This window comes from Misgurnus anguillicaudatus, chromosome 9, assembly GCF_027580225.2.
Source record: "Misgurnus anguillicaudatus chromosome 9, ASM2758022v2, whole genome shotgun sequence".
NCBI lineage: Eukaryota > Metazoa > Chordata > Actinopteri > Cypriniformes > Cobitidae > Misgurnus > Misgurnus anguillicaudatus.
The window spans coordinates 10063038-10088488 of NC_073345.2; the positions used below are offsets into that span (position 1 = coordinate 10063038).

General features: G+C 36.5%; 1 protein-coding gene across 1 annotated transcript; it reads right to left on the reverse strand.

The window, feature by feature from the left end:
• Positions 1-307: 307 nt before the first annotated feature.
• unc119a2 (unc-119 lipid binding chaperone a2) lies at positions 308-25398 on the reverse strand. The gene is made up of 5 exons (XM_055179609.2): positions 24936-25398; positions 6863-6976; positions 5575-5665; positions 2335-2507; positions 308-1701 (listed from the first exon to the last, which is right to left on the reverse strand). The coding sequence occupies exons 1-5, from the start codon at positions 25228-25230 to the stop codon at positions 1589-1591; spliced, it is 786 nt and encodes a 261-aa protein (XP_055035584.1). The 5' UTR covers positions 25231-25398; the 3' UTR covers positions 308-1588.
• Positions 25399-25451: the final 53 nt, after the last annotated feature.

Sequence of the window (25451 nt, forward strand, 5' to 3'; positions counted from 1 at the left end):
TAAACAACGTTTAAAGTACTTTGTTGTTATTTATTCTTAGCGGAGTTTACCGGAAGTTACGTGTTGACCACGAAAGCTGTTTGTTTATGTTTTTACTGCTGAAACCGTCTATATTATCAGAAACAATTTTTCTCAAGATTAATAAAATAAAAGGATTTTTAAAATTAAGTGTATTAAAATAATCCTAATTTAACTAGATCTAAAGTGACAAGTAAACATTTAATTAATTCATATTTATTGAAGTTATTTTATTTATTAAACAATTTATTTACAAAAAATACAATAGAGACAACTTCAGTATTTTCAAAAAAAAAAATCAACATATACATTTATTTCACTTTTATTCCATACTGGCATTGAACTGTCCAAAACATATGTTTTTATTTATTTCATCAAAATCATTTACAATAAATCACAATCTTAAATAAAGTTGTTACATCTTCGACTAGAAACATTTTCAAGTTATTCATCATCCGCTTTGACGCTCAGAAGTTTTGAAAGTATCATCTTTACCCAAACCAGAAACATTTTTTCTTACATCAGTCTCCTAAACGCACATCTTGCACTATGAATAGAAGAATCATAGTTACGATACATCCTTGGATGAAATGTTAGATCTAACCTCTACGTGCACTAAACATCCATGAAGGAGCTCACTGAAATGTGAGAAAAAGGGAATGTTTTATATAAAGACAGGAGATGCCTCCTGACCTCTCAGACTTTAACTTTAAAGTACTTTAAAAAGTTGAAAACAGGTTTTTTATTCTGTGTTTTCTACGAATACAAAAACACACCACAATATCCGACAGTTGAGATGTCAAGGCTTGTAATCCCTTTTCCGTTCTGTTAGATGTTTTCCATAAAACATATTTCAACCTTTAAAATGTGTTACCAAAGCGACTTCATGTATACTTAACTGCACACCACTGGATATACAGATGACAGATTCATGATTTTCATTTAATTAATTTTTAATTTTTTCTTCGTTTTAATCCACACAAATATCAACAATCCAAAATTAAGTTTATATCAAAATATATCTAATGCAACACAAATCTATCAATATTTTGTCAAGGTCTCGCCATAAAATCATATTACCAGAGGATGAAAAGTTCACGAGCATGAAACATGATGGGATGTAGCTTATTCGGACAGAGAAAAGAAATATTTGACATCTACAATACATGATGACCTTATCTGTTTCTAATACCCACACATACAAACAAACACACACAAAAATTATTTCATCAAAACCCACACACACAAACAATGAACATTAAACCTAAGTACCATTCACATTACCTTACAGTGCCTTGCCCGTACAAAAATGGGCTGGCACTTAATTTGCCTGTTAGGGAACCTTACAAAATAAACAAAGAGAAATACTTGCTGATGTACTGTGAACGATGGCAGTGTTAAACTCAGAGAAAGATATGTATGCATCAGACCAGACTGTACAGTAGTAAAACCGCCTCGACGCACTGCAGGACGTCATCTGTGACACTCATTCAACTGTTGGACAAAGACATGTGATTGGTTTTTAGGTCTGTCAGTCAAACGCTCTGCTTTGGTCCCGCCTGCTGTTGTCCTAAGGTCCTCCGCTGTACGAGTAATCTGCTTTGTTGTGCATGACCAGCTTGTTGTCCACGAAATAAAAGCTGTCAGACTGCGTCTCATAGGGATGAAGGGTCATCTCACGTACTGGATGAAGAACAAAAACATATCAGAGAGCTCAAACATGCATGTTTATTTTCACAAAAAAAAATAATTTCCACATATTGCAGCAAAGATATTGAATATAACAAGATTTTGTTTAAAATGGTCCGTGAGTGTGCATTCACATATGCAGATATGTAAACTAAGCCCTTTGGAGATGCATTAAAACTGCAATTTTGAACTGCATAGAACTGTTGAGGTTCAATAAAGTCTATTTAAAGGTGCAGTGTGTAAATTTTAGCGGCATCTAGTGGTGAGGTTGCGAATTGCAACCAACGGCTTAGTCCACGTCTCACCCCTCTCTTTTGAAGTACATGAAGCTATGGTAGCCGCCACTGGACAAACATGTCATGTAAAAAATGTCCTTTAAGGGCTTCTGTAGAAAAATGGCAGCACAAAATGGCGACTTCCATGTAAGGGGACCCTCGGTGTATGTAGATAAAAAGGTCTCGTTCTAAGGTAATAAACACATAACGGTTCATTATGATAATATAGTGTTGTATATTATTTTGCATTTCTGTCAAAAGATCCTTCTAAAAATGACACACTGCACCTTTAATTAGACATGACAGTGTTCAAATGTTAAAACCCCAGCTCACTAAAGATAACGGCACTTACTGAGATCTTCAGAGAGCGGTGGAAACTCATAGATGTGCTCGCATGTGTTCTTGCTGCTGGGGATACAAAAGCCGAACTCAAAGTCGAAACTCTTGAGCAGCTGTTCACGGAAGTAATGCCTCTCGATCATCCGAAAGTTATTGATGGGGATATCTCCTACTGTGAACTCAACGCTGAAAAAAAGAGAAGATATTCAGTTCTGGTTCCTCAATATTCATTCATCTTGGGAATTCATTTACCTGAGGAAGTGTATCTGCTCGGTAGCTCCCCTAAGGTGAAGTTTATCTTTTTTTTACAAGTGTTTAGCATTCATTACCTCCATGTGAAATAGGAAATGCTTTCATTACTGATAATGGGGCGGTTTCCCGGACAGGGATTAGACTAGTCCTAGACTAAAATAAATGTAAGAGCTGTCCAAACTGACAAGAACTTGTACGGACATATCTTAAAATACATCAGGGCCCTTTGTTTTGCCTCAAAATGCACACAAGTAATGTTTTTAGTAAGGCATGTTTGTTAAAACTAGTTATATTTCCTAATTAAACTAAGGCCTAGTCCTGGATTAAGCTAATCCCTGTCCAGGAAACCGCCCCAATGTGTCTGTTTTCTGATCTTCTGCATGATGAGTTGACTATTGCTGACTGATGGTTATAGTATTTGACCTCAATAATCAGGAATCTACTGAAAGTGAACACTTCTTTAGTAATGAATGTAGTGTCTTTACCTATATGCTACCTTGTTTATTTTCTGAATTTGTAATTTCTTTTCAAAAGAGCATGCTATGATAGTATAGCACAATCTCATTGTATACATTAATGTACGGTGACTTCATTTATCACATCTACAATATTTCTTTCATAATGAGATTTCTCATATATTTACAAGAGCCCTTTTTGGAAGGTAATTGTTTCTCATGGGGATGTATGGCATTTTCAACATTTATTGGGGGTAGTCAGTGATTTTATTGCCGTCCAAATCCAAAATGTCTTTGTTTTTCCCTGACCACCCAGGTAAAAAATCCCTTCCAAATTATGTTTTTTGACAAACACAAAGGTCGTATGGTAATTTAATTGCCATCCGAATCCACATCTCTTTATTTATAAAAGGAGATCAATGCGAAATTCATTCTGCACATCCTTTTAGACCACTGAAAAGCACTGGATGGACGTGTGCTTTGCTTTATTATGCATCGGTAAAGGGGCTTTTTATGTGCATTAAAAACATTGACAAATTCATTACTAAAATGATAAAAAGTAGGCTATATATGCTCATACGGCAATAAAATATATATAATTTCAGATATAATTTTTCATAATATACAAATAAAATTTTACCAGTATATATTTTGAAATATATTTTAAAGCATTTATATTATTGCATTGGAAGAAAAACTTTATATGTTACAAACATGTAACTATAACAGGTTTGAATAGATTCACATTTTATTTAAACTGCTCAACTGCAAAGTATACTTAGGCTATCATTTTATATGTTATACATACTTAAACGTTCCATAAAAACTTTTATAGTTTGGCAAAAAAAATATATATTTTTTGCCATATCGGTTGTATAATTAGAAATGTATTTTTTGCACACGAAATACATTTTGAAATATATGTTAATATATGAAGGTTAAAACTACATATATTTTCAAATATCAAAAATATATTTAGTTTAGCTTAAAGGAATATTCCATTTTCTTAAAAGAAAAATCCAGACAATTTACTCGCCACCATGTCATCCAAAATGCCGATGTCCCTCCCCGCTCAGTCCAGAAGAAACCACGTTTTTTGAAGAAAACACTGCAGAATTTTTCCAATTTTAATGGACCCCAATAGAACCCAACATTCAATACTTAACTCAACACGTAACAGTTTTTTTTCAAAGGACTATAAACGATCCCAAACGAGGCGTGGGGGTCTTGTCTAGCGAAGCGATTGTCATTTTTGACAGGGACAATGGGAGATATATACTTTTGAACCACAGCTTTTCGTCTGGGTCCGGTCCAGCGCGACCTAACGTAAATGCGTGGTGACGTAGGGAGGTCACGTGTTACATATATAAAACACACATTTGCGGACCATTTTAAACAATAAACTGCCACAAAGACATTAATTAGTATCATTTGACATACAACAACGTAGGAACGGTCCTCTTTCAACACACTTGTAAACACTGGGGCGGAGTTTCGCGTTCGTTTTCTGTGACCTCTTGACGTGATGACGTATTGCGGTGACGTAGTGGGGTCAGCTGGCGCATCACGACCGGATCTACACGACTAGAAGTTGTGCTTTAAAAGTGTACATTTGTTTTTCTTTTATTGTCAAAAATGACAATCGTTTTGCTAGATAAGACCCTTATGCCTCGTTTGGGATTGTTTATAGTCCTTTGAAACTCCGTTGAAAAAAACTGTTAAGTGTTGAGTTAAGTATTAAATGTTGGGCTCTATTAAAGTCCATTAAAATGAGAAAAATTCTGCAATATTTTCTTCAAAAAACATAATTTCTCTCGACTGAACAAAGACAGACATCAACACCCTGGATGACATGGTGGTGAGCAAACCATCTGGACCCTTCTTCCAAGAAAATGGACTAATCCTTTAACTTTCTACAAAGTGTATTTAGCATATATTTATAACATATTTTGGCCAGAGCAATTTACACCGTATGGGTGTGAACAAACTTTAATCCTCTCTCCACTACACAGTACGAGTGGAAGCTGATATAAATAAAGAAAAAAATCACAAAAACATAAAAGGGCTCATTATTAAAGCAACAGGTATACTAAATTCAATTTTGAAAATGTATTCAATTATACATATTCCATATATATATATATAAACTAAGTATTCGGGTCATGTGAATGATTATGTGATTGATTAACCACATGAGAAGCGCATTTCCAGGTGTTTAAATTATAAACTCACATCTCCACCGTGAATTTATATCCATCCGAATGAGTTTCATCACTAAAGAGCCATGGAAATTAAAATTAAAAACAATTACCGTCCGAATAGGGCTGAAGAGAAATATCTAAAAACATTCCTGACCACAACTGACTTACAGATTCTGCTGTTTTGAATGCAGAACATGACAGGCTGACAGTTTTGTCCTTTATGTTTTCTTTTTATGATTTTTTGGTTTATGTATCTCTGGACCTTTATGTTTATGGAGGACTAGAAGTGGCACTTAAAATATGAATTAAAGCTATTCATTTAACATTTACTCAGGCAGTACTTACGTGGCTCCTACTTGTCGTAACCTAAGGAAAGCCGGTGTAAACTGATATCGTACAAAGCGTCCAGCGTTTGGATCAACATCTCTTTTATCCCCTTTGTTTAAAACATAAACACACAATAATTAGACACAATTTATTATATCACGGCTATACAGTATGTGCCTAATCATGATAAATACATCACCACTAGGTGACATTTTGAAGTTAATTGTGTAAAAATCAATTCGTTAAAGGGGAGATTTCACAAGACTTTTTTAAGATGTAAAATAAATCTTTGGTGTCCCCAAAGTACATATGTGAAGTTCTAGCTTAAAATACCATATAGATCATTTATTATAGCATGTTAAAGCAACACTAAAGAGTTTTTGCTCTTTGCTCCCCCTACAGGTTGGAAGCGTAATTGTTCATTACCACTGTCGTAAATACTATAGTATAGCTGAATTGTAGGTCTGACGTAAAGCAAGTTTTTGTAGTTTTCACTCGATCTACAGGACCGCGAGCTTTCTCTAAAAGGAAAGTCTAACCCAGAGTACAAAATTGCATACTATGACAGTAGGTACTTTATAGTATGAATTTGGATAGTATGAATAAATTCGGACGTATTACATCCGCCATGTTGATACATCACGTGTCATACGTCATCATAACAAGTTAGTCGTTAACTGAAATGACGTTAAACAAGCGCAATTGAGTGCATTTACATTTGAATCGAGCCCCGTTACCGTTTTCTACATTCGACATTTTTGAGTATGACAATGCCTCTCCTTCTTCTTCGTTGGATAACTCCTCTCCTGGGGGCTTAAGTAATAGTAAAGGGTCCATCAAATGAACACTTCAGGATCATGCCAAAAAGTAGTAGGTCAACCAGGTACTTTTTGCCTACTGTTTTAAGAAACCTATGAATTCGGACATACTACTCGCCTCGCCTATTATTTTTCGCCTACTAGTACTACTACATAGTATGGAAGTAGGCGGTTTCGGACGCAGTTAAGTATTTTTGCAAGTCAAATGTCATGAGCCTTTGCTTGTTACATGGTTTAGCGTTTCCCAGGTATGTAAACCACCTGGCAACATACACCTTCATAAGAAAACAACAGACATCTGATACATCAGCATCAAGTATCACTGCATTACATTAATAAAGGATGGATTTATGACCACACACACCGTCAGGTTAAACGTGATCTACTTTACAGGTACACATTCAGATATACAATGCCTGGGGACTATCAAGCTGTATCTTCAGGTTTGACTGCATATTGTGGGCTGTGTATGCGCTGCTCACTCTCACCTGTGGACGGAGGTTTGGTGATCTCAAAGAGAACCGTTCCTGTCTCCATGTCCCTGATCTTGAACCTTGTGAAGTCAATGTTGTATACATTGTCTTCAGGACTACACAGATAATCTGCAGACAAACAGAAACAAAATGAGTTGAATTTGCATATTTATGTTCATGGCAGACGGTTTCTTACCATAATAACTTATTACAAAATGTATATAATGGTTCTTGGAAGTTTTGTGTATGCCAGTGATGTAAATGTCAATTTGTCAACCACAGCATCATTTTGACATTAAGCAGCTGTACTGTGGCTATAAAACATCCTGTACATATATAAGTTAAAGTGAACTACAGCGTAGTGACTACAAACAAAAGTACCGCACCTGTACTGTGCAGTTCAATGTTGATGCAATGGTTAGTAGTACATTCAGGTCCCGATGCCTCAGAGTAGGTATAAAGGATATTATTTGGCAATTTGATCATCTATATCAGGTAAATATAACAAATATCCCTAAAAACAGTCAGGATGTGTCTCTTTTGGCAGGGACCTTGAGTGTTCACACTAACCCTTTAAACGCACATGCACTCACAACACATGTATGAGCTATTTTTGCATCAGTAATCCTTGTAGCCATTATGGCTACATAATGATTAATCATCATGACTAATCGTTTGGAGAATAAAAGATTTATATATGAATCATATACGTGTGTGTAGTGTGTATAATTGTAAATGTAAATAAATAAATAATAAATAATAAACAATAAAAAATAAACAATAAATAAAAATAAAATAAAAAAATAATAAAAAAATAAAAAATAAATACATATTTATATCTATAAACGCATTTTAATCACACTTATTTTTGCACCGCGGAACATTTCTCATTGGATGAGTTTCGGCGGACCGATTATACTGGAGCACCAACTAGCGTTCATGACTTCAGACAACAACAAACCACAGTGAACATGAACGACGAAGCTGATGAGATCGCTTTGGTTGGCCCCGTGGATGGGAATTTTTTTTATAAAAAACGAACGGATGGAAGTGTCGATAAGAGCATGGTTGTGTGTAAGCTATGCAACAAGGAATTCACATATCACCGCAGCACATCGAGCCTCAAGTATCATCTCAATGCAAAACATATAGCAGCTAGCGTGGACGTTAGCCCGACTCTGAGTACAACGACTTAGTTGAACAAAAAGAAACAATATTTTGTTGCTTAAGCTTATGTATCCAGTCATTATAAATATATAATATAAATTATATATAAATATAAAATGTATACAAACATGTAAATATTTCTTAAATATGTGTGCAAATAAATAAGTAAATAAATAAGTAAATAAATAAATAAATAAATAAATATATTATATATATATATAAAATATTAAGTGTTTATAAATATATAATATAAATTATATATAAATATAAAATGTATACAAACATGTAAATATTTCTTAAATATGTGTGCTAGGGCATCAGCCCCCATTTTTGTATGGGGGCACAGTGTGCACAGCTCACAGAAATTTGTGCATAAACAGACGTTAATGTTTGTTGCTCTACAGGTGCATCTTGGGTATTTATAAGAGTTGTCAAAAATGCATGTGTGCTGTTTGACAAATACTTTGAGTCTTATACAAACAGATGCTATTAAACACAAGCAATTTTATTTTGCACAGAGCAAGGTTATCAATTGATATTTTAGCTACCGTGACCAACAATTTCCTGTTTTAGAGTGTGCAGAAATAAGCGAGTTGTACTTGATGCATCTTGAACAACCTGATCGATACTGTAACCTTTGAAACTGTGATAAATTCTGTGTCATCTTTAAATAAACACCACTTGAACTAATCTGGAGACGTATAAAACGTCTGAAATGCTTCCTTTCAACGTTTTGTTCAGCAGTACAATACAAGCGCAAACAATAATGTGAACAGAAACATCAGATGCGATTCATGAGTGCTTACACAACAGTGACATTTCAATTGCAAATGAGCTTTTTATTAAGATGCACAGTCGCTAGCATTAATATTCAGAGTTTGTTTTTCTGATTTCCTAAGCAGACACCCGGGAGAGTGACTTTAGGGCTGAATAATGTTATTCAGATTGCATTGTACATCTACGATTCTAATTTTACATCTCTAACACCAAATAATTGTTTAGAGAAAGCACTGAATTAACCAATAGTGTGCATTTATGTTGTAACATTGCTGCTTTTGATTCAAGTCAGAAAACTGCTGATATGAGATTTATCCACATACTGAAATAATAATGTGATATATTTCAAGGTGTGAAATGTAAAAAAAAAACAGGCTTAAGATCAATTGGTATAATTTCAATACAGTATTGCACTTTTCATTCATAATTTATAATGAACATATTATTTGTGCAGTAGATAAAAAACTATTATTCCTGGCAGAAAAATCTGGCGTGACCAAACTATTTTCCATAATTCTCTATGGCAGTAAACGCATAACACAAAAATAAGATGAGATATAAATCTGAATTCATTTTGAATCCTTTAAGGATGTGAAAAAAAAGCATTTCTTTTATTCTGACCAATCACTTTAATGCAAACTATTACAATATAATGATTTTCAAATAGAGTACCGCAGGGATGAGGTTTTTTTTATGTAGGTTAACACTGAAGTATATGACACTTACACGTTTTGAACACAGATGAACACAAGTTGTATTCATTTATTTCTAGTAACACTTCAAAAATCATAAAATTTTTATTCATCTGTGAATATAAACTTTCGTTAAACACAGAGATTATTTTTTGCGCTAATCCAAAAGTCTATGGGAAAAATTTATGGGCTTTTTTGTGACGACAACCAGTGTCCCACCAACTTCCGGGTTGGCCTACAAAAATACGTCATCCCTGAGGCACTTTATTTGCAAGTAGAAATTTCCCAAGTTGTTGTCCAATCAAATGCTAACAAGAATGGGAATATCCCCAAGTAGCATGTGCTCTTAGAAACCCATGGCTCAGATTAGGCCCTATAAGCGGCTTTAGCATCTCTGGGGTGGATGGGAGGCGATCAGGGGATTTAAGGGAAATGCAGGTTTCTATGTACCTCTCTGTGACGTAACCGCAAAACTGACCAAACACAACACGCAACCAGACCCCATCCAACCAAAACTGGTTTTGTAACAGTCTTAAACTTTTACAGAGCAGACAAAAGCATGCTTGAGCTCTAAAATAATTCAGAAGAGCAAGCCAAATCACCCATCATGCAAACATGAAGACAGCAGATCGGTGTTTCTTGTTACAGAGCTGTTTTAAGCAATGGGCACATGGTTGCTCTTAAGGCAAACCTAAAATGCAACCTATTATGCACTTATAAAATAAGGTTAGCTTCTGTGGCATTAAGCTTTATAAAAATCCTTCTATTCCTAAAGTCCACTCATGGTGAAAAACAAGATTATTGTTGTTTATGTCTATGTGTTATTTTTAATATGCATTAAAGAGCACCTATTTCATTGCTAAAACAACGTTATTTTGTGTATTCGGTATAATTCAATGTGTTTGCGTGGTTTATCAGGGTTTCCCGCAGCACTTTGCAGTTCGGGCGGCCCGCCTAAGCTGGGATACCCTACTGCCTTAACTAGGTCGTGAAAAAAAATTTGCAGCACAAAAGGCCGTCAAGTGCATCTCGGAGAATAGCGCGGATGCTCTTCACACCGTGAGCAGGCACGCGCGCCACTCGGCTGAAATGAGAAAGACGTGGTCCGGACTGTCACTGTCTGGAGGATAACTAGCCAGTTGATAAAACATCTAGGAGAATAGCGCAGACGTGCTTCACACCGCGAGCGTTCACGCGCGCCGAACGGCTGAAATGAGATAAAGACGTGGTCCATCATGTCTTGAGGATAGCCAGTTAATAAAACGCGTATCGATGAGAACAGCAAGTGTACTTATGTTTTGGGGTTATTTAAGCCTGTTATTGTATTCGTCTATAGTTCCTGCAAATTTAAATTAAGTTAGCTGGTGATTTTGTTTGTTTGCTAGCTAGGTTGCACGTGCCTGTTGAGTCGATGCAATTGTTGAGCGCTCTTGCTCACATTATTTATGTGCATTATTTACATGCTACAGTAGTTACGCTCCTTTAAGATAATGTAATTAATAGTGGGAAATAATCAGTTTTTACAATTTTTGTGTTATCTATCATCGTTCGCCAGACGTTCTACAACATCTGATTTAGTTTGTGTTTATTAATATTAACCCTTTAGTTTTAATTCATCACGCAGGTTAAGGCATTTAATTAATTAATAATCTGTGTTTTAAAGTGTTTTAAATAAAAATATTTTAATTTTCATCATGACACATACGCCCCGCCCCTTTGAGTGTCACAAACCCACCCACAATGCAATGCTAACAGGAGTTAACTTACAGGCTGTGAGTCCGAAGCGGGAGGAATTATGATAATGTCAGTCTTTACTACATCACCAATCTCAGGAAGTAAACAAAAAAAGAGATTTACGTTGGAGATGATAACTTGCGTCTTCGTTTACTTTGGGATTTGCACCTTTTGCATACTGTTAACATGTACTAATACACACACACACCAAAGAAAATGTAAAAACGTGAATCAGACAATTGGTGCTTTTTAAGACAAACCATGTGCAGATTCATAATTCAACACCAATGCGGAGTATGTCCTACATAAAAATCACAGTTTTCCAAAGACAGACTGAAAACTACTTCTGTGACGCCAGCATACGCTGCTTACACGTGTAGTGTGAATGCTCTAACCTACATTAGCGTAAAAAAAGGTGCTAACAACGTGCAACTTGTGTATGCATTGTGAAACTGGCAGCTGTGTGTCTGGAACTGCTGAATGCTACACCTATATACACAACACATATATCTATAATTTGAGCTGATTTAGCAAAGGTGAAATCTGCATTTACCTAATGAGGCAAAGATGAAGAGTTGCATCAAAGCTATTTTAAGGCATATATTAGGCTATATAGCAAATGCAGAAGTCCTACAATTCATTTGCACACATGAAATAGATTCATTCACAGAGAGATGTTTACAATAACTCATCATACATCAATAACAATGACTCATCATGACGCTATTAAATAATCTGTTTGATGAATGACAGCAAAACTAATAAGGATTAGTGCTCTGATGTAATTCCTCAGTATCGTGCTATATAAAAACTGACACCTTGAAGAGAAACATGAATTCATTTGTGCACAACATTGACTGGCACCCGACCACAAATAAAGTATCACATAAATGAACTCACCACCCCATCACTCCATCTGGCTATAAATCTACGCCAGCATTTTGTACAAGAGAGATGAGCTAGAGAGTCTATGCGAGTGTGTATAGGAATATGTGCGTGGTAGTACATTAATAATAGGTGGAGTGTAATCCGCTTTCAGGCAGATCGCCCAGAACAATGAGGTAATTCACAGAGTAGCAGCAGGTGTTTGTATGGGTCAGGACATCTTTCACAGTGGACGAGACACACTACAAATTTAATCTTTTCTATAAATAAAGCCCACATTTTGTTAAAGGGTGGGGTCTAATGCTATTTTATGCTATTTTAGAGTTGGATTCTCATGCTTAACTTGCAAAGTTCTCATGCAAAAGGTCAAAAAAGCAGTTGGACATATGAAGGAGTACACACAAGTCTTATGGGAACAGTGGACGTATATTGTTTATCCGGGGTAGCAGCAAGTATATTTATTTAATGCTGGATTTCACTGAAATAGCATGGTCCTAGTGATATAAACAAAGGGGTCATAGGTCGCAGGCAGTAAGTAAAAACGTCTGCATCAAATGTCTGTGTTTTGTTGCGCATAAGTGCATTTAATGTAAACGACACGACCATGTAGTGAATGATAAGTTATCCAGAGATAGTGGGATAATGTTTTTAGTGTGTTGCTTGCTCGTGACTCGCGGTATGCCTCCTGGACCCCAGATTTTATTGTAAAGTAGGGGTACCTGATCTGTCTTTGATAAATCTGATAAACTAAAGACTGAAGGATGTAATACTTATCTATATGTACTCAAGATTAACAAGAGATTAGCAGAAACAGCGCGTGTTACGTGACCTTTAAAGCTAGTGGTTAGTGCATGTGGTCTGAGACATGGTGCTTATGAAAGCAATGCAGATTACTATTATAGTTTGAAAAGAGTGTACACGGTCAATAAACTGTAAATTATGTCTAATAATAATTATGCCTAACTAAATAAAACTCATGGTAATTGACAGATCAAACACGCATTTGTTAAAGTTTCTAAACTAACCAGCCTGATTTCACAAGAATTCATACACATTTTATGAGTTTGTTAACAAAGTTAATGGGTAACACTTTTACATGAAGGGGTGTTCATAAGACTGACATAATACCTTCATAATCATGACATAACATGAAAGAGATTTAATGCACATTTATGACAAAGTGTCCACCTATCATACATTCATCTATACAAGCTACAAACTATAATTCGATCTTCTTGACATGCACATTATCTGGTTCATGTTGGTCCAGTTTAATTCAGAGGACTCGTTGGTTTGGTGTATTCATTTTAATTGTAAGCCTTTAAAAAGTAATTATTTTAGATGCAATTTTGTAATATTTAATAGCTTAAATTCTCTAATTTCTTCTAAAAACATTTAAAATCAATTATTCTAAAACTAAAATACCCTTTCAGTTTACATTGTTAGATTTGTGGCTCGTTTTTCTCTTAGGAAAAATAAATATTACTGTCAAATGTCTTTCAGATAATAAAAATACTCTAGTTCACTGTATGTATTTGTTTAAGTTTTATACAGGAATAAGTCTGAAGCACACCATAAAATGGTTATATTCATTCATACAGGGCTAGTAGTATGTATGTACAGCTGTATATTATACAGATACACACCCAGGTATCGGATCGGCACTCGGTATCGGCCTATCCCCTGAGCCCAGGTATCAGAATTGGTATCGGGAAGAGAAAAATGGTATCTGAACATCTCTATCAATTACGTCATTTTTAATGCAAAGATGACATTGTTTGAGATGTCTTTATGACAATAACTTGACATAAACCAATACATCATAACTTCATCATAATGTAGGCGCTGCCACTGAAAATGCTCAGTCTCCTCTGTTCTTACGCCTAGACCGTGGAACGTCGAGAAGCATCTAATTGGACGACCTTAATGATCTAGCCTGAGTATGTAGCCTGGACATGTAGCATGTAGTCATTAAGTGCTAATACTAATAGACCCCTTCACGGTTCACGTCACAGGCTGTTCCCACTGCGCATGTCGGGGTCAGAAAAGTCATTACAGCTGATTGAGTTGCGTATTATTCGGTATCGTCAAAAATGCCTACTTACGTCGTGGGCTGTGAAAATCGCACGAGGTCTTCCGTTAAGTTTTCGCGATTCATGCAGAATCTCAAAAACAAAAAAATACAACATCTGCGTCTGCAAGCAATTAACGTGCAGACTGGGAAAATCAAATATCAAAGAGGCTTGTGTTTGTAGTGCTCACTTCATTTGAGGTAAGTCATCATTTTTCAGCACTGTTAGATTAAATTTTAAAGCCTAAATGGTATGAACAGTTCGACCCCGTGCTGCGCGCGCACCCGATAATCATTCAATGTTTACAAACCTTGAAGGGGTCTATTAGGGATGGGACGGTATGAAAGTTTCATATCATGATTATAGTGACCAAAGTAATCACAGTTATCAATATTATCATGGTTTTGTTAAAATGAGATGAAAATGAAAACATTTGAATCACAATTTAATATTTCATGTCCCTGAAATTGTTTCTGTGGTAAAAAAAATATAAATCTGTCTAATAAGTTTACCGTGAATGAATACAATACATTATCCCTTAAATGCCTTCTTGTGCAAAAAAACTATATTGCATGTGCGCGTCTGTGTCAAACTGATTCTGGCTGGACAGGATTTACAGCGAGTTTTCAAAATCACGGTAATCAAACACGGATGTAATGATAATTACATTTTAAATGATAATACTAACCGTCAGGACATTTTATCGTTAAACCGGTAATCATCCCATCCCTAATACTAATTATTAATAAAAAGACATGTAAAAAAAATCTATTTAGCTTTATGTATGTGCACAATACATAAAAAACTGACAACTTAACAGAAGTTGTTCTTCCTCACACAGAGGGTTTTGAAATTTTCTGATATAGCAGAAAAAAATAAACAAAAAAGTTTTTTTGTTATTGATAAACATTAAATTAACGTTTTTGCAGTGATATGGACCAAACGCTGCATGCATGGCTTACCTCACCATTGTACTGTTTTAATTTAGTTTTAGATGACTTTGTCTCCAAATGCAATAAAATACAATTTTATCAATTTTAATTATTAGTATTAGCATTATTTTTATTATTATTGGATGATTGGTTTTATTTCTCTAACACCTGAAGCAAACTAAAAAAAAAAATGAAATGAAGAATATTCATGAAGCTGTTATAAAACATTTTTTTATATTTGACAGAGTATTAACACTTAATGACATTTTGATGACAATTTTAATTTATACCACTCGAGTTGAGGGTCAAGAAAAATATTTATAACTCTATTATAAAACTATTTGACAGAGTATTAACACTTAATGATATTTTACTGACAAGTTCAATTTGTATCACTGGTAAAAAGTGGCCAGACACAATTATAATGACCTCATGACAGCCAATAGCAAAACCAACCACATGACAGTTTATTGTAATGTTAACCCATGAAGCTAGGTAGTTTCTTAATTTTAATAATTTATCTGCTATGTCATGTTTATGACAGATTTATGGCAAGTTATGATGTATTGATTTATGTCCAGTTGCCGTAAAAAGACATCTCAAACGTCATCTTTGCATTAAAAATGACACAATTGAGCCAATAACACTTACTGACAGTTCTCATAAATGTGCATAAAATCTCCTTTATTTTCATGAAATGTGTCATGTCATGATTATGAAGGTGTCATTTCAGTCTTATGAACACCCCTTCAACTAAAGTGATACACAATAAAACCCCAATGTCACGGGGCGAAAGCAAAGCGTACAAAACATACAAATGGGGTCGTACAAATTGATTTAAATAAGCCACCATGTAAACAACGCATAAATTGCCACGATGATGAAACCAGATACAGTCAGATGAAAACTTTACATGACGGAGTAAAAATAAAGCATCAGTATACTGACTTTCAGAAACAACGTATTACAGTTTTAAAATGTGGGTATATATATATACTTATTTTCTTAACCAAATTAATAACCACAAGAATTGAAAAAGAAGAAAAAACTGCTAATTCACACCCCAATAAGCCCAAAATAAATAAGAAAACATTTAGCCATAAAATACATGAATCTGGTTCATTAATGCAGACATCTAATATCAAACCAGATTAGGACTCTTCAGCGTGAAAATAAACGCTTGCGCAATGCACATATTGTGACATATTCTTACAAAAACATGTTAACGTACAGCCCCGTTTATGTTCTCCTTTGCAAGCCGTAGCTTGCAATCATTTCCTGACATCTGAATCAAAATCATTACTAGATAACTTACTCGATAGAGTCATTTTGAAAGACTTAACCGTTTCGCACCAACTTTGCAACACTTGTGTGCACACACACATGAACAGGATGTAAAAACATGCGGCGAAAACCTCAAAAGTACTTGATGTTCTCATCTTTGCACGCAAACAAGCGTGAACATGACAGAAAGGGAAACCTGATAGAGGTCACAAAATAACAAGCATGTCTGGAGGATTTAGGCTCAGCATAGCAAATGTCCGGCCGAGAAATTTGCATCACGGCCAGCACAGACATGACCACCGTGCCTTTGGCGGTTTGTATGTGACCCTGGATCGGCCTGCATCAGTATCAAGCAGTGAAAGCATCAAGTGAGGCTTGTCCACTTGAAGCCACATGTCAAACACAGAAACATATTGGCATGAAATAAAGACTCTACAGTGAGAAAAAGTGTGACAGGAAACCACCAACTGTATGTTAGCCACTCGCCATTCTGAGTTATGTTGTGAACTCCTTCACTATGTGCATGAGACATTTAATATGCTTAATATAAGATGTATAAAATGTTTACTGATCCCAGACACCAAATCTATGTAAGCTATAAATGTACTTTAGACTGTTGAAGTCAAATACAATGACTGTAATGTCCATAAAGATGTACAGCAAATATTTTCTATGCAAAAATAAACAAATCACTTGATGTCACACATTACAGTAGCCTATAAAGACACTGAAGGGTCAGGCTACTTTTAGGATACTTGGTTGCAAAGAAGCAGTGTGCATTTTTAGCACATTAAGCTCGGCAGATTAGCCATCTGGAGTTTACAGGTGCGGATTTAGACACAGGAAACGACAGTAAAAGCAGATACTGGAAAGCAAAGGTGAAAGAAAGAGATGTGCTGTTGAATGTCATCCATTCATTAAAATCAAAGCTAAGATGGGAGACAGAAGCGCACGTAGGAGTGCACTTTTCTATTCTATAAAAAATAATTATTATTTAATTTATTTCTTTAGATGTAAAACTGCATAAAAGATTACAGTAGTGTCCCTTTAAAACTTGTGCCTTTGTATTTTCATAGAGTTCATTACATCTTAAGAGTTTAACAATGAATGAATTTGAAAGGCATGATACCGCTCCACAGTAAATAACTGAAGGTGTACTCACACTAGCGTACCATACCATATTACGTTTGACTCACAAAAAACTACCTGTCTGATATCGATCCTGAGTCGCATAGAAAATATCAGTACGAAATCTTATCAAAATCTAAATTCACTGCGAGTTTAGTTGTTTATAACATTCATTTGAAAAAGCAACACTCCTAAAACACAATTCAAGTAAATTGTTTGAAAAAAAAAAATTACACACGAAACATGTTATATGGCGCACTGTAAACACAATCATAGCTTCAAAAACACAGAAAGAAAGGGACCTTTAAAGTTTAATTCATACGGTCTACAATATCCTATTGTAAAAAAAAGATGCTTTGAAAGAGCCATGTATAATTTGCTGAAAGAGCAGCCTAAATAACTGAAACCATTAGATATAAAGTACTACGAAGAAAATTTTAATTCAACTGAATGAAATCTGAGCATTTTAACAATACAAAATAAGGGGGAATGGAAACTAGAAGCACAAGAGTAAATCTTTATAATGCACACGGGGTCACACAGGACTTTTTATCTTATTGACTTTCATTCATATGCATGCAAATGCAGCAGACCGGCTCATGTGAAAAATTGCGCTTTCGGAGCATTACAAAATTCTGTTTGGTGAACTCTGACCTGTGAATTCATTTACGCAAAGACGTGTGACCAATACATCATCGATGTATTATGGCCCAAATTTGTATCAGTCGATATCGATAATTATCACGATAAATGACAAATCTTTATTTTTTTTGTCAAATTTAAAGGCAGATTTTATGAAGTTGTAAAAACCAGAGAATTAACTCTTTCCCCGCCATTGACGAGTTATCTCGTCAATCTGCAATACCTCTATTATCCACCAGGTGGCGCTCTTCCGCAACTTATAAAAAACGGAAGTATTGCCCTAGGGCAAACAGCTGTATGTCCGTGTATGTTTTAAAGATCGCTATGCATTTGATTTCTATCAAAAGTCCTTCACATAAATGGAATCATCTCAGCATTTTGCTCAAAATGTGGTGTTTTTGATGAAACCTACACATATTTGAGAGGTGATAAAAACAGAACACATATAGGTAGGATGAAATGGATTTTTTGTTTGAAAGCAAAGGGTCTGTTCTTTTATTTCATATATTGTATGTTTATAAAAGGAGCATTTTCTGGAAAGCATTAAACTTTTGTGAAAATCATGAAAAATGCTGGCGGCGAAAGAGTTAAAGGCTCTCTAAGCGAATAATGTGCGACGTCACTTCTTGTTGATGTTTGAACTGTTTTCAAACAAACGGAGCGTAGCTAACGCCTCCCCCTCCCTCTCCCGTCCGTGCTTTCATGAACGCGTCCAACCCCCACCCTCAAATCCTTCTTGTCGTTTATTGTCTGGAACACTTTGTTATGTTTTGTTGTGCTAGGTTTGGCCACTATGTTGATATTGCCATTTGTCGAGCCTGAGCTGTCTACAGAGATCGCGTTTTTTTACAGTTTGATCAGCGGACAGGCAGCAAGCAGATAGTGAGGAGATGTTTGCTGTATGTAACAAAAAATGTTTTATGGTCTAAAACGCGTCAATTCGCTTAGAGCGCCTTTAATTATGGTTTAAAAATATTTTTTACTTAGAACATGACAAATACTTTCCAAACAAGTGATCAATTGAGGTAGAATACAGATTTGAATATTACTAGTAAAATTTATATCACGACGTGGTCTTAATGCCCTTGCTGCTAGTGCCTGCATCAAAAATGCTGCATTCCTTCTTCTGGGCACAGCATTTAGTTTGGCAATTACAAGCTGAACTGCTAATAAATGAATAACTTGCCCCATCGTGACTACACGCAGTTCTGTCTCAACTTTCCAAGCATGCCTTGTTTCGTTTACTGTTGGTTACAACCAATACCACTGCCATACACTCTATAAACGTGATGGAAACGACCTAGTTCACATTTGTTTGTTTTTCTTTTTTTGCAAATTTTAAAAGATTGGCGAAAAATTATATTGTGAAAGTTATCGTTATCAAATTATCGCCCGGCACGTTATTATAATAACTAACATTTTTAAAGCATTTTTAATGTGAAATTTGTGAATCAATACAAATTGCTAAGATAGAATAGTGATTCCTGTGTGATCCATTATCTCCCCACCCATAGCATATAATGCATTACTTGTACTTCTTGTCCTTTTGGGAGCTTGACATCCCTTGGTACCCATCCACTTTTATTGTACAACAAAGAGCAGCCCAGATCATAAAGGTCTGCATGACAGACAGAATTTGAATAATTGTAGAAATATCACTATCACAATCAAAACAGGAAGTGTCACTTTCCTTTTTTAACCTAATAATCACCAAATCAAGAGACTCATCTCACATGCAAATGATTCACGTGAATGGAAAATAGCCCCTGTCTTACATTTTTGCTAATAATAGGGCTACCTAACGGTTTCATAAACTTACATGTGTGAGTGTAATTTAAGAGTCATGCTTAAACAACCAAAAAAATGTCATTCAACATCCTCCGACCTTTCACAGTGCTGACAGTATACAAACTCAATCATGTGTCAAAGCTTTAGCTGTGAAGAGATGTTATTCAATACACAGCAATTTGGAGATGACTTCATTGAAACATCAGACGAGGCATAATTAAGTGCAATTTCTGAGAAAGGGCAGGATGTTAAAAGTGAACAGTAAAATAAGTGAACAGATGATGAAATGATCCAAAGTTTAAACGTTGATGAATCATATGAATGAATTATAACTCTTAACATCTTAAAATTTGTTATGAAGAAGAGGCATAGTGAGGTGAAGTTCAAGTCTCTAAGAGACTAATAAGGCAGTTATAAAATGTTCCACCATCCCATCTCAAATCTGATGAAACCGGTTACATGGTAAAATGTCAACATGTGCCTCAGCAATTACTATAGGCAAGCAATGTATTAGCTCAATGTTTCCCAACCCAGTCCTATGTGGCACCCCTCCCAGGATGAAACACCTGATTCAGCTCATCAGCGTCCTCCCAGAATGTTGGAGATGTCTCCCTAATTAACACTAACAAGCTGATGAGATAAATCAGGTGTTTTATATAGGGAGACATTGAAAACATCCTGGGAGGGGTGCCACATAGGACTGGGTTGGGAAACACTGTATTAGCTCATGGTACAATTGGTGCCAACACCATTCTTAAATACTATCAACTGTTCGTAGATGATGATAATGGGTCTTTGAAAAAAGCTATTCTTATTATGCTTAACTATAATATAAAAAAGATTTAAAAGACCTGACTGTTCAGCTCTTAAAGTCACAATATGTAAGATTTTCACCACTAGAGTTGCTATTTCAAAATAAAGGCGAATCTTAAAGGCGGGGTGCATGATCTCTGAAAACTAATGTTGACATTTGAAATCACCTAAACAAACATACCTACCCCAATAGAATATGGACCTTCTTTTGATAGACCCGCCCCACACATACGCAACACAGGCAATGATGTCGCTTAATAGACACGCCCCTTACTGCTGATTGGCTACAAGTGTGTTTTCGATCCGACTCCCTTTTCCAAAGTGTTTTTCAAAAATCATGCACCCTGCCTTTAATGACGTTACGAAGAAGAGTGAAACGATGGTAGATGTTGTTTTCACCATCCAGTGATGTATGGAATTTCCTAATCATAGGTACGAGAGGCCGTGCTGTATCTCGGAAGCAGAGCCGGGACTAATTCACGATACAGCACTAACCTCGACTATCCTATTGCATTTATAAAACGGTTACCACACAATGCAAACATTAAAGTAAAAATATGTATTAACAAAGTTTTCATGACGTAAAATCATTAAAGGCCTCCTTCCGTTGGAAGAAATAGTCCCTGACCGACTGTGAACAGCAACAGAATGTGTCACGTTTACATTGTTAAGAGTGCTGCACGGTAGGCCTGGGACAATTAATCGCGATTCATACTAATAATACTTGTATGATGAATCGAGTCGCAAAGGCGATGTTATGCACAGCTCTTTCATGTATTGTGGCTCTTTGATCAGTAGGAAGTTCTAATCAATCTAAAACATATTTGTCAAACATAAGCGTTATACATATTCTTTATTATTAGCATGAAAATACCCGAAAAGATTTGAAGAACAGTGATATAAGTATGCTTATAGGCATTTTCTGGAGCTGCGTGTGTAAATCATAGGCCGTAAAAAAAGAAGGACGCTGTGACAACGCTTCCTTTCATCTGTAATGAACTATGCGTCCGATGTCCGATGATGGCCGCAGACATGTTACGCAAAAACGTCAGTTTGGAGCCAAGGCATGCGCAGAAGGAATCGTCCATGGAGTCCGGAAGTGGAGTCGCGGTATCAAACTTCCACCCAAAGGTTGAGGGCCCAGTTCAACCATGCCCCTTGAACGTCTCATTCGACTGGCTTGCTAAATTAAGTTACGTAAAAGGTGCTCTATGCGAATTCACACGTTTTAGGTCATAAAACATTTTTGTTTCATACAATAAACATCTCCTCAATATCTCCAAGCTGCCTGTCCTCTGAACACACTGTAAAAAAACTCGGTCTCTGCAGACAGCCCAGGCTTCGCAAACTGCAACAAAAACAGAGTGGTCAAACCTACTACTACGAAACAACAAAGTGTTCCAGCCAATAAACGACAAGAAGGATTTGGGAGTGGGGGTTGGGCGCGTTCATGACTCGTTCAGAAAGCATGGAAGGGAGGGGGAGGAGCTACGCTCTGTTTAGTTTGACAACACTTCGAACGTCAACAGGAAGGGACGTCACACAGATTCGCTTAGAGCGCCTTTAAATACAACTTATTTTGTCCGTGTGAAATAACACAGAAATCGAAAGTTAATAGTTAGATATATCTTCAATCTTCCCTCGCTAAGAGAAGCTGTCAATCACAAATGTCAATCATCAAATTATTACTAGCTAAAATGAAACTTATTACAAAAAACGAACAATTGAACATATATCAGCGTGATAACAACTACCTTAAAGGACCAAAACCATCTTTATGAAAATTTTATTGGAAGTGTAATTTATTTTTTATTTTGACCTAAGTCCTGTTCGTTTGCATGGATAAGGCGGGTTTATGAATTGTACTGCAGCCAGCCACCAGGGGGTGATTAAAGTGCTAGCAGCTTTACTTTTCAAGATGTATGAGGCACACCTGTAAATGGTACTTCTTCTGCAGAGCATATTGAGTTTCTGCTCGAGAGCGCCCTCTGGCTTTTGGATGTAGCAGCATTTCACCATAATTCATTGAGAAGCATAGCAAGCAAAATCGCACGATTAATCAAATAATCGTCCCAGCCCTACTGCACAGTGATAGACTGTTAATCATGTGAATTAACCAAAGCTATTGACCAATCAGAATCAAGGACTGGAACTAACTAACTATTTTATAAAGATGTTTAAAACTTTATCTTTGTAATTATCATGATTGGTGCAAGCTGGCCTTTATACATATAAAAGAAATCTTAACTTTAAACAGTCACTTAGTCTCCAAAGAGATAAATGATGACTGTGGAAGAGCAAAATAGAGCAGTTAAAGGGCTTCAAATGCTGACAGATCAGAAGAACTGACAGGATCTGACAGCACTATCATTACATGTTTAAACAGAACTGATGTTAGATCTGTGCGATGAGCAACCGACCAAAAGATAAATATGTCACGAGGAAAGCAAGCGAAGCATAGGTTTGTTGATTTGTGTGGGTTGCATTTTTCAAATGTTTATAGAGGCCCAACAGGACAGCATATATAGTCAAATCCTTCAAAGCAGGTGATATTATGCAAGTGCTGAAGTTGAGTGGGTTCAAATAGAATCTAAACCCCACAAATCCTTCCCTTGTTAAGGCACAATAGAAACAGAGTTTTTCAGAGTGTTCACGAGTTTGCATGTAATCAGATTTAAAATAAAGCATATTTGGCATGCTGGGTTACAGGGAGGGCTCCGAGTTCGGAATATTAGCCCGGACCCAGACTACTCCTGCCTCCTTAACTGGGATGATATACTAGCTAAGAGTGTGGTGATGGGGTGGAGGAGGGATTCTGCAAAAACTGTCACCCAAGCCAAGTTGCTCTTGACTCAAAGTAAGAGGTAGCAAAGAAGGATGATGCGCTTTCATATTAAAAAGAAATAGATCAATGCCAAGTGATGGACTGTATGCATGAGGAAGTGCAAGTTAAACTCATTTGATTATGCATTTACATGACATTTATTTGGAAGACGCTATTATTCAAAGTGATCAAGCTGCACATTTTTATTATGTAGTCTGTTGGTTCGAATCCAGCACCTTTCGCACTGGTAACACAATGCTCTACCCGACTGAGCTACAGGAACATTAGTCATGTATACGTCGTGTACAACAATACAATTATAAGCGACTGCTGATTCAGATTAACCCCTTTTCACATAAACCAAGCAGAGAAGATGAAAATAAGAAAGGTGCACAGTTCTGTCTAGCTGCTATAAAAATCTCAAATGGATTCACATTTAAACTTTTATGAAGCCTTTTTTTTTAAGATCCACTGAATATGTTGTATAAGCTTAAAGGTGCAGTGTGTAAATTTTAGCTGCATCTAGTGGTGAGGTTGCGAATTGCAACCAACAGCTCAGTCCAATGCTCACCCCTCGCTTTTGAAACGTATACGGTAGCCGCCACCGGAAAAACATGTCATTGACGGAGACAACTTAGCAAAAAAGTTTGTCCGTTAAGGGCTTCTGTAGAAACGGCGGCACAAAACGGCGACTTCCACGTAAGGGGACCCTCGTGTGTGTAGATAAAAATGTCTCATTCTAAGGTAATAAAAACAAAACGGGTCATTATAAAAAGGTATTTATACACCCCTGATAATATAGTTTTATTTTGCATTTCTGTCAAGAGATCCTTTTAAAAATCACACACTGCACCTTTAAGGCCTTTAAAAACAGTGATTAAAACAGAGGGCTTATTTGCCACCTGTTACCTAACCATGCTTAGGTCTGCAAAGCGAAACAATCTGAAGAGGTTAATTATAGTTGATCCTTGGAAACTAATTGTGTACGCCATATACTTGTCTTTTATACTTCAATTGAAGCAGTATACATAACCCAAATCTGTATACTTTATACAGTATTGTGATGTTTAGACGTCATTAGGTTGAGATGCTGATGGTAAACACTGATGCTGCTTGAGATAAACACTGCCTTTGTTATCTGTTTATTAAGCACGTTTCTTTTAATGACTGATTTTTATTTGGCCAACTGTAATATCTATTTATACTGCTAAATGTGTCCGTGAACAAACAGTCTGTGTTTTCTCTGCATGCATAAAAGCCTGAATCAGCCTCCTGCGTCGCAACCTATTCAATAGCTTAGCGATGTATGGCGAAAAAACCCGAGTGCGATACGAAGTCTCGAGCACTTACTTTCTGTGATCTTCTGCAAACCCAGCACATCTTCGGGGGTGATCGTTTTGTTCGCGAGCAGCTCTTCTTCTGTTGTTACGGGGACCCCGACATCTGTCGTGTTGCAGCCCTTCTTGACTTTCATGGCCTCGGTTGAATCGGGCTTCGAGTTCGGTCTGCCGCCGTGGATGCTGTGGCTGTTGTTGCCTTTGCCGGTGTCTCCGCCGCCGCTGCAACTACCGGGATTAGCGCCGCCGGACTTCTTAGAGCTCGATGGGTCCTGGCTCTTGCCTGTGCTGGTACAAGAATAGCTCATTATCCGTTCCTCCTCCTCCTCCCCCTGCTCTCCCGGTCTACCAAAGACACAAAACAGTCACCCTCCCGCACCCGAAGGGCTGAGCAGGTCGCCCGCTTAAAGGTATTTAAATCCTCCCGTTCTCTCAACGTCTGTCTGCGCTCAATATGAATCACTCCGGCGCTTCGGCTGAGGACTGTACCATTTTACGATGGAGGGGGGGTCGCCTGACGTTCACTGGA

Coding starts and splice junctions, on each gene's coding strand:
- unc119a2 (XM_055179609.2), bottom strand. CDS start 25,230: ATGAGCTATTCTTGTACCAGCACAGGCAAGAGCCAGGACCCATCGAGC. Junction 6,977..24,935: donor TTTGCAGAAGATCACAGAAA/GTAAGTGCTCGA, acceptor GTTTGTCTGCAG/ATTATCTGTGTAGTCCTGAA. Junction 2,508..5,574: donor TTACGACAAGTAGGAGCCAC/GTAAGTACTGCC, acceptor TCTTTTTTTCAG/CGTTGAGTTCACAGTAGGAG.